Below are 13,699 nucleotides of genomic sequence, written 5' to 3'. Positions count from 1 at the left end.
GGGCACAAAACCAGAAAAGTATGACAATACCTGATCTGAAGGAACTCACTTTCTAATGGGAGAGATGACACTTTAAGGTGGTTTCAGTTCACATACACAAGGGAGGGAGAAAAAAGAGGCAGCATGTGCCAGATAGGTCAAATCACTTTGACCTATTCACTTTGACCATTCCCCCTTGGATTCTCCATACTTAGATGCCATTGTCGTTTTAGCTAAACTGACCTGTCTATTCTTTGAGTAGGAATAATAAATGTATCTACCTCCCAGGGTTATTTTGAGGATAAAATGAGAATATTTGCACTGCACCATGCAAATTACAAATGCTAGTTATTTACAAAGATAGCTAGATGGTGAAGTTGATACTGTTGAAGCTGAAATAAGAAACATATTAATTTAAATCTTATCTTGGGCACTTGCTGGCTGAGTGACAAATTAAGTCACACTTATCCTCTGCTTACCTCATTTTCTTGTTTGTCAAAAAGGGTATAATAGCACCTATCTCTCAAGGTTGTGGTTGAGGATCAAAAGAATTATTTGTAAAGGGCTCTGCAAAAATTATGAACTGCATAAATGTGAACTACTAAATTTATTTTAAAAAACACAAGCCTTCTATAAAAACAATCATGAACACATCCAGCCATTCTGGAGAGCAATTTGGAACTATGCCCAAAAAGTTATCAAATTGTGCATACCCTTTGATCTAGCAGTGTTTCTACTGGGCTTATACCCCAAAGAGATACTAAAAAAGGGAAAGGGACCTGTATGTGCCAAAAATGTTTGTGGCAGCCCTGTTTGTAGTGGCCAGAAGCTGGAAAATGAATGGATGCCCATCAATTAGAGAATGGTTGAGTCAATTTTATGAATGTTATGGAATATTATTGTTCTGTAAGAAATGACCAGCAGGACAAATACAGAGAGGATTGGAGAGACTTACATGAACTGATGTTGAGCGAAATGAGCAGAACCAGGAAATCATTATATGCCTCAACAACGATACTGTATGAGGATGTATTCTTGGAAGTGGATTTCTTCAACAAAGACAAGATCTAACTTAGTTTCAATTGATCAAGGATGGACAGAAGCAGCTACACCCAAAGAAAGAACACTAGGAAATGAATGTAAACTGCTTGCATTTTTGTTCTTCTTCCCAGGTTATTTATACCTTCTAAATCCAATTCTCCCTGAGCAACAAGAAAACTGTTCAGTTCTGCACACATATATTGTATCCAAGATCTATTGCCACCTGGGGGAGAGGGTGGAGGGAGGGAGGGGAAAAAATTGGAACAGAAGTGAGTGCAAGGGATAATATAAAAAATTACCCTGGCATGGGTTCTGTCAATAAAAAGTTATTTAAAAAAAAATAATAAAAACAATCATACTTCTTTAGAAAAATGATTAAAGTATCACATATTTTGAGGTTTAATATGGTACCAACCTTTTGCTTTCTCTCTTTGGGCTTCTTTTTCTTTGGTGATGTTGTCCCATCTTTTTCTTCATTTCCTTTTTTCCTTTCTTTTTTAATTTGTTTTTGCTTTTGTTTTTCAGATTCTTCTTCATCTTCTGAACTGCTTTCTGCTTTCTTTAGTTTATGTTTAGGAACTTTCTTTGGTGGCTGCAGGTTAATTCCTGCATCAGCTGTCCAATCAGAATAATCACTAGAATAATCACTACAAATATGGACCAAAAAACAAAACAAAACAAAACAAAAGAAAACCTTAAGCATTAAAATAATGAATGAAAAATGAGAGAAAATATATTACTAGAATCACTCAAATATTGCAATTATTCCCAACACATCAACTTCTGAGCACTTTCCCAATATTCCCAATTCCCATGTACAATAAGAAAAAACTAAAATTCTCCTTTCAGAAAGGTTCATGATAAAGACATAATTACTATTACTTATATTTGACATTTTTTTAATTCTGAAAAATAAACGCCTCAAATTAGTTAAAAAGCATCACTATTTTAAAGCATTTTTTTCAAACAGCAACAACTTTTTCAGTCTCCAATTCTTCAGAATTTTTCTATCTCTGATACTAAAAAATGAAATCAATAAGATTTTAGGCAATGAATATGTCCTAATAGCATTTGATGTCATATTCATGTCATTAAAGAAGTTTGGTTGGTCACGCACAATAGAGATAACTAATAGACAGACCATGAGTATGTGTATTAATGCTATTCTTCTAATACCAATAGATGGCATAACCCCCCCTTTAATATCTTTATTATTAATACCTTTATACTAATACCTTTATTAGTGGAGGATATGAACAACAAAAGATATGAACATCAAGCTTACATGATTTATGACTGATATCATTGGCAGGAATATACACCATGGAGATCATATATCCATTCTGAATATATGAGTCATATTAATGAGATATTTAGCTTGACAGCGGTAATATCTAATATATTGAATATATATATAGGAGTCCATGAGTGAAAGAAAATAATAAAAATTTTACTCTCAAGTTATAGAAGGCTCTGCCCTTGTTCATGGATTTGGGAGTTAAAAAGTTCTGTAATTCTAAAGATGATATTCCCAAAGTCATAAAATTCCTGTCACTCTGAGAGATATGACTATGGAAACTAGAGGAATATTCATGGTACAGTCAGCTAATGTGAGGAGGAGACAAGAAAAGGGTGTTCCCTGCTGATAGGCTAAGAACTAATCTATTAGTTGATCTTTTTGAAATAGAAAGATAGCTACAGTAGACATCTGAGTAATTCAAGTCTTCATTCTCATATCATACTCTCTCTGCCAGGTTTCTTTCTTGAATACCTCATCTATTTTCTCTATCTGGATAACATAGCCTTCAATGACAATAACACATTTGTTTCTGATATCACCGAGTCTCATTCATGTTCTACCCTATGTTCCTCACATTCTTCTTTCACAAATATATCTTAATAGTCAAGACTGAAAGATAATGAATTTTAAAATTTTCTTTTCTTCTGAATCAAAATAGCAAATCAAGGGAGCAATTCCACATACAAAGTAGAATAAGATTGTAAACGAAAGCACAAATTTCTAAATAAAATATACTGAGTAACTTTGAGCTTTCTGTTCTCTTCTGTGCATTTTTATTATTCTCTTTTAATTTTTCTTCCTTAAAAATTTTTCCCCACAACCCTCTTTTAGTCCTCTTTTATCACCCTTCCCACCCCAGATTACTTAAAATGAAAGAAGCTTCTATCTTGAGTTCCCTATCCAATAAAATTATGGGTCTCAACTAATGCTATTTGGACTTTAACCCTCATCTATCCACTTTATCTGATTTTTTTCTTTTCAGTATGTTTTACCTTTCCAGAATCATTTTCTTATCATGTGTCTTTTCCCATCAAAGTTCTAGTAACATAGTAAAGCTAGAGCTTTATACAATAAGAATTCAGTCATTTACCTTGAACTGCCATCACTGTGCCATGCTCTCTCTTCATCTTCTGATGTTCCACCACTGACAGCAACTATTTCACCTTCCTAAAAATTTAAGAGATTTTGAAAATATCTTTATTGTACATCTCTACAAAAATTATCACTAAAATCTGGAGATTATTAACATTAGAGAACTTTTATTACTTAATCTTTTATTAGTATTTGACAAAAAATAGTTTATTCTCATAATAAACAAATTTTTTGTCAATTTAAAATTCAGAGATATAAAGGACAGCATTCCTGGTACTATTATCTTCAAAGGACTATAAAGATGCAACAAACTTATTTTAGAAAAAATCTTTCAGATATTATTATGCAATCACTAAATACAAAATTTTCATTTTTCCTAATCTGGTGAGAGGACCTAAAAAAGGGTTATAACTCAATTTATTCTACTGATACTACTGAACAATTTCACTAAATAAAAATAAAAAGCATAAAATATACCTGTATTTATTGAATGTTAATAGCCTTTTAATCAAAGACTTATAGCTAAAACCTGGCTGCTACACAAAAATCTAATTAAAAACCCTAAAAAAAAAAAAAATCTTGGCTTAACATTTATAATTCAAAATAAGGGAAATTCTAATGAGTGAGAAATGCAGAAAACTAATAGTTCATTTTCGGAATTATAATCAAAATAATTCTATTTATTTTTAGAATTTATTTTTTTGTTTTAGATTTTTTAAAATTTAGAATCATAATTTTTTCATACATTATAAAATATTGAATTGCTATGGTTTTAAATCTTAAGGCATCATTTAAATTGTATCAATCAAAAGGACTATTCATTCTTTCATCTCTATTCCTTAATGGATATGAAAGCAGTTCTGTCACAGACTTCTGTATAAGTGACAATACACTGAAATCTGTTCCTTGACCAAACTAGAGTATATTTTAATAATTTATTCATTGATATAAATAAGGGACACTCTTTTTTCTTACTCCTAGGTTAAAATATAAATTGTGTATGTATATGTAATTTTACATATATATAAAAGTAAAAATAATTCCTTTATCTTAGAATATGAGTAGAACATCAGTAAAAATAAATTGTTGTGGTGTTTTAGTTTATATTATTTAGAATAAAAAAATCTTAAAATGATGATCCCTCATTCTAGTATGCAAGATTAGACAAATTATTAAATTATATCATCTTAATGTCTTTTCAAATACAATAAACTTTATGTACAAAGGCCATCAAAAAGTTTTTAAAACATGGGAATAATAGTTTTCAATACAATACAAATGTTTCATCACATAGAATGGAAATGAAGAATGTGATGCTTGATTTGTTTAAATTTTGCATGCATTAGATTTCTCCATAAAATGGTGATAAGCAAAGACAATATTTAGTTTCAGCCATATCTTCAGAGTGAACAAGCTCTTTTAATAGGTACGAGTTGGAGCATATAATCCCTCTTTGGTCATTGAGATTTCCTTAACAAGTAATCATTCAGAATGCAGATGTGGTGTTTGTATCTTACTGATTAGAATTTTATGCTTGTTGAGTTGTTTCAGTCATGTCTGACTTTCTGACTCCATTTGGGGTTTTCTTGGCAGAGATAATGAACTGGTCTGCCATTTTCCTTTTCCAGCTCATTTTACAAATGAGGAATTGAGGCAAATAGGGTGAAATGATTTGCACAGGATCACAAAAAGCTAGTAAGTGAAAGCTGTAAATTTTATTATGCACTCAATTTTAAAAGCACATGAAATAAGTGGTTTCTCTTAAAATACTTTGGTCACCAAATAAAGTTATTTTTTAAAATATATGGTATCCAATTGATTTTTTTTTCCTCCCTGGGAAATCCTCAATCTGAACTCCTAAGATTACTGTAGATAAAAATGTTACAAATTTATAATATGCTTTAACTTGTACAATTGGCTTAGAACAAGTGTCCATAGGACAGATTATTGCAATAATTTGCTAATCAGCTTGTGAACACAGCCACAATTGTGTTTGGAATGTAGTGTTAACAGGAGAAAGTGTTTTTCTCTAAACTTAAAGGCAAACCTTTTCTGGTCATCTGGGGAAAATAATCATAAATATCTATTTTTTTTAAAGCCACAAAATTATTACAGTGTAGTCCTGCCAACAAAATTAATTTGTAAACAAAGTACTAAGTAACAAGTAATTTTTAATTTCTAAATGTAGATTCTAAAGGCAAATCTGATTTTAAAAAAATTTGTTTCCCTTTCAACTATATTGATCAGAATGCACACTCTAACGACTAGACTGTTGGTTGTCTCAGTTCAAATAATTTTCCAGAGTTCCTACAAAAATCTGAAGACAAATCTCTGTATTAAATGTTTTCTTTAAAATAGTGTCTATTAAACTGTGCATACCCTTTGATCCAGCAGTGTTATTACTGGGCTGATATCCCAAAGAGATCATAAAGAAGGGAAAGGGACCTGTTTGTGGCAGCCCTCTTGGTAGTGGCCAGAAACTGGAAATTGAGTGGATGCCCATCAGTTGGAGAATGGCTGAATAAATTGTGTTTTATGAATATTATGGAATATTATTGTTCTGTAAGAAATGACCAACAGGATGATTTCAGAAAGACCTGGAGAGACTTACACGAACTGATGCTGAGTGAAATGAGCAGGATCAGGAGATCATTATATACTTCAGCAACAATACTAGATGATGATCAGTTCTGATGGACCTGGCCATCCTCAGCAATGAGATCAACCAAATCATTTCCAATGGAGCAGTAATGAATTGAACCAGCTACTCCCAGAGAAAGAACTCTGGGTGATGACTAAAAACCATTACATTGAATTCCCAAATCCCTATATTTATGACCACCTGCATTTTTGATTTCCTTTACAAACTAATTGTACAATATTTCAGAGTCTGATTCTTTTTGTACAGCAAAATAACAGTTTGGTCATGTATACTTATTGTGTATCTAATTTATATTTTAATATATTTAACATCTACTGGTCATCCTGCCATCTGGGGGAGGGGGTGGGGGGTAAGAGGTGAAAAATTGGAACAAGAGGTTTGGCAATTGTTAATGCTGTAAAGTTACTCATACATATAACCTGTAAATAAAAGGCTATTAAATAAAAAAAAAATAGTGTCTATTAATATTTTTCTTTTTGAACTTAATTCTTTTCCTGTTCTTTTAATGAAATGCAAAAAATTATAGCAAATCAAATTTTTAAAAAAATTACAACTCTATCTATATTTAATGCTTCAAGCACTAAAAACACACCTGTATTCAACAAAGGAACAATAAACTGTTATAGAGTAATCAATTCATATTAGTATATGGATCTGTGATCTTACATCTGAAGAACTATTGCCATTTTCTAACTCTTCTGAGGGTCTTGCTGTTTCTTCCAAGGCAGATCTTGTACGGTAGTTATGCTGATTAGTTTGTTGCTTTCTTGAGTCTCCAGAGTCAAGTAAATGATCATGAGTATGATTCTTTAAAAACAAACAAACAAACAAAAAAAAAAAACTAATTTAACCACAATATTAGCTGAATATACATTACAAATTATAGATTTGTAAATATGTTGCTTTTAATTACAGCAACTACAGGATTTCTACTGTTGCACTAAGTGAAAAGACAATGCATGGAAGACCAAACATAACAACAGATAACAGCCATGATTTTACATGATTTAATTTTGAAGATTCTGACAACCACTTAAGAAATAAGCTGTTTTCTTTTATGTAAATGACTTCTATTGTTCAAAGTAGGATGGCCTCCTGCAGGTCATAAAATTCTACAAACATTTAAAGCAACTAACCAGTAGAGCATGAAGTAAGAAGCCCAAGGAAATATACAAATTAAAGCAATTTTTCAGATTTTTAGATTCTTCAATTAGTACTTCCTACAAGGTATAGATGGAAAAATTTTTAACTGGATACAAGGAAAAACTTCCTAACACTGTGTCAGGAAGTTTTTCCTTGTATCCAGTTAAAAATTTTGGAGAGCTGTCCAAAATTACAATGGACTTTTGGAATAGGAATAATGGAATACCCATTAATACTGGATTCTTTATTACTATGTCTTCAAAGCAGAGACTTACATTAGGGGAGGGTCTATGATTTTAATATGTGTATTTCAATATATTTGTATTTCAACATAATTGGTTTCCTTTGCAATGCTGGTATTTTATTTTACTTTATGCATAAACATTCAGAGAAATGGTCTGTCAAGTTTACTAGATTACTAAGGTCCATGGCAAAAAAAGTGAAAATTTTTTGTAGAAAAGGGACAAGAATGTGGTAAAAGAAATGTCAGTTCATAAGCAAGTTGAACATGATTTGTAAGGTCCCCTCTAACTATTTTTTTTTTTTTTTGGGGGGGGGGGGGTTGTGTATACATGATCATTGGTATGCCATCTTGGAAAATTGGAAATTTTGAACAAAACAAAAAACAAAAAAACCACATAAGTAACATATTTCTTTAGAATTGCTAACTGTGGCTGATCTTCATAATTAAAAACATAAGGGACACCACTAGCAACCCCCAGAGGAATATGCACAAACAGATTTGGCTTGGATTCCATTTGGGACTTTTCAGTAAAGAATTTAGTACCTTAAATGTCAATTGATTCTATTTTGTAAAAAAAAAAGAAAGAAAGAAAGAAATATATATTTATATAAAAGAATTTTTAAAATTTACTTATAAAAAGTGATTTTTAAAATACTTCTTTCCATTTGAATTATGTATCCTTATAACCTCTATCAATTGAGTATAGCTTTACTAATTGCGTATAGTAATAATATGCTCTGAAATCACACAGAATATATTTTACATGCCACACTTAGTTATGGTGGGCTATAACAATTTACATTTTTTATATCAATGTTTATTTCTTTTTGAACACTTTAGTAACTTTTGAACACCTTGGTAACAAACTTAACTAAATCTTGTTCAATGTGTTTAGGTACCAAATGGCAATGTGTATGTACAACTACTAATAAGATGTTCACAAAGGATTAAAGGGTTGTACTACCCAATTTAAAAAGAAAATTAAACTAATCATGAGATCCAATTTTTTCTGAGCATCATTAATGTAAAATTGTTTTGTGATGGTTTACAGAAAATAGGTATTTATGGTCAATTCAACAATTTTTTTATAACAACAACAAAAACTGAATAAGTTATCTAACTTAATTTAAAGACAAATAAACAGAAAAAAAAAATGAAACAATCAGATTATTATTCCAAGAAGTTACAATTCTAATTGAAACTAGTTGAAATTCAATTTGGAATTGCGGTCACTTCATGAAAATCAGCACCAATGCACACCAACTAATCTTTTCCTAAATCTCTAATGTATGTTAGTCATTTTATCCATTTTTACAAGTTAAAAATACCAGATTCCCAGAACAAGACAAGTTTTTTTTTAATAATGTTATTTGTCAATCACCAAAAAATATAGCATGAATAACAGTAAATCATTTACTCTTACTACCAAATAGAAAATATTTCCTGATATTTCAGATTATTGTCCTGAAAAGTACTATGAAGTCAGAAATTTAAACGTGTTTAGTCTCACTTTACACTTCTGTATTTTATTTCATATTAAAAATATTTCCATTTTATAAGATTTTTAAATTTTTTTTATTTTTAAAGAGTGAAATAGCAAACGACCAGATTGTTCTTTTCCAAATGTCACATTTTCTAGATAGATTTAACAGTAAGATTTTAAGAAAAATTGTTTTATACAAAATCGTAATGTAGCATAAATGTCATCAACTTTGTGAAAATCAGTGTGTTTAAAATTCCTCCCCCAAGAAAACTACAATTCTGAAAAAAGGAAGAATAAAAGAACTGGCTATCAACTCTCAAACAAGAAGAGTCTCACTGGTAAAGCATTTGTCAGGATTTAAATCTGGGACACTAATGGCCATCTCCCACTTCTTGCCACATAATTCTCCATATGACTGAAACAAAAAGAAGTCAATTGCGTAATTTCAAAGAAACAATGCCCTGAGCAGTCTACTCCCCACAAAATAAATAAGGCTTAATAGTATTACAAAATTTAAAGATTGAGAAAATAGGTATGTTTTGATTTATATAAGTGATCAAAAGATATTATCAACTATTTTCCATTATTTGAACCAACTTTATTTACCTCTCTTTAAAAGTAAATTAGATATTATCTTAGATACTGAGGGGGGTTGCTTATTAAAAAAAAAAGTTTTCCAAAGTCTATCTTCCCAAAGGTGAACTGAAAGTACTTAAAGTTAGGTTCCTTGTTTTCTTTCTTAATTTGCATAGCTAGTAGAAAGAAATCTTAAATGATTTCTTACTGATAAAATATAAAGGTCTCTTCATTACATAGTAGTCCCCTAAATAGTGAACACTTATTGGCTCACACATTAAAGAACATGAAACTTTCAAGATCACCTAGTTAAAATCTCTTGCTTTAGATATGAGGAAATAGAGGCAAGAGAGACAGTATCTCTAGAAAATCGCAAGAGTAAAAGATGAACTCTGATACTTGGGCTCCAATTTGCATCTCACTATTTTTAATTTAATTAGTTCTGCAATTTTCATTTATTTATCTAATCTACAGGATCAACTACTCATTCTTCTTAGCAAAAGTCAGTAAGTAAAGGAGAAGATTCAATTTCATTTTGTATGACTGATTTACTCCATGAAGGCAATTTTATGTTCTCCAAAGGATGATATATTAGAATTGCAGAAACTATCAGATGAGAGAATCTGGTATGAGTCAGGGAAAAAGAGTTGTGACAGTTCCTGATGAATTCCTATGCAAGGTTATTGACAGAAGTAGCCATGTATCAACCTCATAACAAGAGAGATAATGATGACTTTCTTTGATATAAATCCAAGACTTAACAGGGAATCTCCCAAGACTTATAAAAATAAATGAAAACTAACCAGTTACAATACTTAATTATATATATATATATATATATATATACACACATATACATAAAAGGATATTGTCAGAAGGCTGTAATATACCAATAAATATGAAATCCGGGGCCAAGAAATTGAAGACCAAAGGAGAAACAAGTAATTTGGAGAGTAAACAGACTCCTAAGTAGACAGTTTCCAAGAATGGTATTTGGACTTCTAAGTACCATCTTAAAAAAACAGATTTCTGGCCACAAAGCAATATTTTTTTAAAAAACTCCTAACAGTGTATTTGCTAGGTGTCTCACAAATCTAATCAAAAGAGCTTTATTTTAAAGTGAGGGAGATTACCTATGCATACTCACTAAACTACATACATATCATAGAAAGTAGCTAAAATAAAGGAAGAATACCAGCAAAGAAAATTATCAAGAAAAAAGATCAATTGGCTTACAACATCTATGCACAAATGCCTAAAGATTAAACAACAAAATCAAGGAGGAATAGAAATTCTAATATAAGAAAGCAAAGCAGAGAATAGTTTGGGGATAGGGAAGAGGAGAATAGTAGCTTATTTAAATGAAGCAAGATTGGTAAAAAGATCAGGGAAGTAGTAACAAGTGTGTGTGTGTGTGTGTGTGTGTGTGTGTGTGTGTGTGTGTGTGTGTGTATATGTACCTCAGGTAAGGAAATTGATACATCAGTTTAAGCTAAACTTCAGGGACAACATTTGGGTAAAGATAAACTGAGGGAGAAAAAGAACTGATTCTTCTTATCTAAGTATAATATAGACCAGGGGCTGATAAAATATGCCAATGAGTGTGTAGTTTTATTTCAGGGGATTCGTGAACTTGGATGCCACACAAAATTAAATTAAATTTAAAAATTAGACCTTTATTTTCAATAACCTCTAACTGAAATATATCATTTCTTTCAACATTTTAAAAATGATATTATGAGAAGGGGTCAAGAGGTTTCACTAGACTGTCCAAGAAGGCCATGAGACATAAAAAGGAATAAAATCCTTGTAACAACAAGTCACCTGGTTAGAAAAGTGAAAATAGATATGAAAAAATTATTGGGTTTTTTTAAGGGTGGGGTGAGGAATCATTAACCTGACACAAAAACACAATATAGTAGCAATTGGAAGACTTAAACTAACCAGAAATCTATTAGTAGTAACTTCCCCTTTGTTTTAGTGATAGTTTTAGTCTTCAAAAAGTGATAAAATAACTAGGGAAAATTCTATTTTAAATCTGATACTCATTAATAATAATAAAAAATCTGGATGCTAGGAGTAGAAATGGTGAAAACAGTGGAAAGATGTCACCATTCCCTCCTCAAGCTCATGAGAGAAAAGCAGAAGAAAGCTAGTCATAGTCTAACATCCTAGATTTTAAGGGATACAGAGCAAAATTAGATAGGCTCCTATAGATTAAAATTCTATGGAAGAAGTACACAAGGAATAGAGAAATGCTCAAGGATGAAATTCTTTAGATGCAAAGTTAATCAACTTCAAGGAAGAAAAACAGGAATCATTTAACCCTATGTCACTAAACATTTTTGGTCAATAATTTATATAAAGGCATAGATGGAATATCATTAGATTTGTAGATGATACCAAAGAGATCAGGATTCAAAAGGACAGCATTTAGATGAAATGCACTAGAAACAAATATAAACTTAGTATAAAACATTTTTCTTAATATTATTTGAAAGACGTAGTAGGCAGGTTCAATGAGTTATTAGTGTATATGGCAGCCAAAAAAGAAAACATGATTATTAAAAAGTATGAGAATGAATACAGAGAAAATAAGATATCATTGAAGAAATATGGAAAAGTACTTAAGTAAAGCAGTTGAGGGAGAAACAGAAGAATGGCATTGGCAAATACTATAAATACTTAGCCCCCCCCCCCAAAAAAAAGCCTTCCCACCCCCCAAAAAAGCTCCATAAACCTTCCACAAAGATGTGATATAAAAGTAATAGGAGACCTCAAATGCTCAGACATTTATTAACCTGCTGAAACACTCTCAAACAGAATTTGCCTAGATGGTAATAAACAAATAAAGTTTTGTTTATTTTTTTGCCAGGGCAATTGGGGGTTAATGACTTGCCCAGGGTCACACAGCTAGGAAGCGTTTAAATGTCTGAGGCCAGATTTGAACTCAGGTTCTCCTGACTTCAGGACTGGTGCTCTATCACCTCACCAACTAGCTGACCTGCCTGATAACAAAACTTTTGATAAAAATATTGCATAGCATCCTTGGAGAAGATGCAAAGATTTGGAGCAGACAATATAGTTTTATGAATTTGGAATCAAGTGTTAAATGGTCAGATTTGAGAGTCATCAGTAATTCAACATTAAATTGGTGAGCCATCTCAAGTGCATTGCATGATGTTCCTGATAGGCCTATGTTGATTATACTTTTTATAAACAAATTAGACACAAATAATGTGTTCATTAAATATATAGGAAGATACATAACATATTTGGTGGCACAATCAAAATCTAAAAAGATATCAAAAACCTGGAGGGAAATGAATGAGATGAAATCCAAAACAAATAAACGTAGGTTTACATTCGGATATTGCTTAAAACAAAAACTAATGCATTGTTAGTGGAGTTGTGATTCAGCTATTCTTGAGAACAATCTGGAACTATGCTCAAACGGCTATCAAACTGTGCATATCCTTTGATCTGGCAGTGTGTCTACTGGGTTTGTATCTAAAAGATCTGGGGAGTTAATAAACTACACATTTAGTACAATCAGCAGTATGATGTGGGTAGCTAAAAAAGATAATGTAATCTTTGGCTACATAATAAAAGGTATAAGAAAAAATATGTAGTACTCTGTGCTCTACAGTAGCTAGACCAAGTGTGAAATACTGTGTTCAACATCACAGTTAAGAAAAATAGCTTGAAGTATCTAGATAAGAGTGAACATATCAGAGAAGGGCCTTTCTTCTGTTGTCATATGAAGCTGGGCTGAATGAAGATGTTATATATAAAGAACTGACTCAAATTTAGAAGAATACAAAGCCATTCTCCAGTTGATAAATGGTCAAAGGATATGAATAGACATTTTCAGATTAAGAAATTAAACCATTTCTATTCGTATGAGAAAATGTTCTACATCACTGTTTATTAAAGAAAATGAAAATTAAGGCAACTCTGATGTACCACCTCATACTTCTCAGACTAAGATGACAGGAAAAGATAATGAAAAGTGGAGAGGATATGGGAAAACTGAGACACTAATGCACTGTTGGTGGAGTTGTGATTCAGCTATTCTTGAGAACAATCTGGAACTATGCTCAAAGGGCAACCAAACTGTGCATATCCTTTGATCTAGCAGTGTCTCTACTGGGTTTGTATCTAAAAGAGATCATAATA

The 13,699-nt window shown here is 31.4% G+C and overlaps 1 protein-coding gene across 4 annotated transcripts in view; it reads right to left on the bottom strand.

The window, feature by feature from the left end:
- PHIP (pleckstrin homology domain interacting protein) overlaps nt 1-13,699 on the bottom strand; it is a 171,570-nt gene that overhangs the window by 45,998 nt on the left and 111,873 nt on the right. For all 4 annotated transcript variants that reach the window (XM_031964603.1, XM_031964604.1, XM_031964602.1 and 1 more), the window contains 3 exons: nt 6,741-6,881; nt 3,411-3,487; nt 1,436-1,667 (listed from right to left, as the gene is read on the bottom strand). In XM_031964603.1, coding sequence (XP_031820463.1) covers nt 1,436-1,667; nt 3,411-3,487; nt 6,741-6,881 — 450 coding nt within the window. The remainder of the gene's footprint in view (nt 1-1,435; nt 1,668-3,410; nt 3,488-6,740; nt 6,882-13,699) is intronic.

The sequence above is a fragment of the Sarcophilus harrisii genome, chromosome 4, assembly GCF_902635505.1.
Source record: "Sarcophilus harrisii chromosome 4, mSarHar1.11, whole genome shotgun sequence".
In the NCBI taxonomy this organism is placed as follows: domain Eukaryota; kingdom Metazoa; phylum Chordata; class Mammalia; order Dasyuromorphia; family Dasyuridae; genus Sarcophilus; species Sarcophilus harrisii.
The sequence above is the reverse complement of the archived record's forward strand: the minus strand, read 5'-3'. Positions and strand labels throughout refer to the sequence as shown.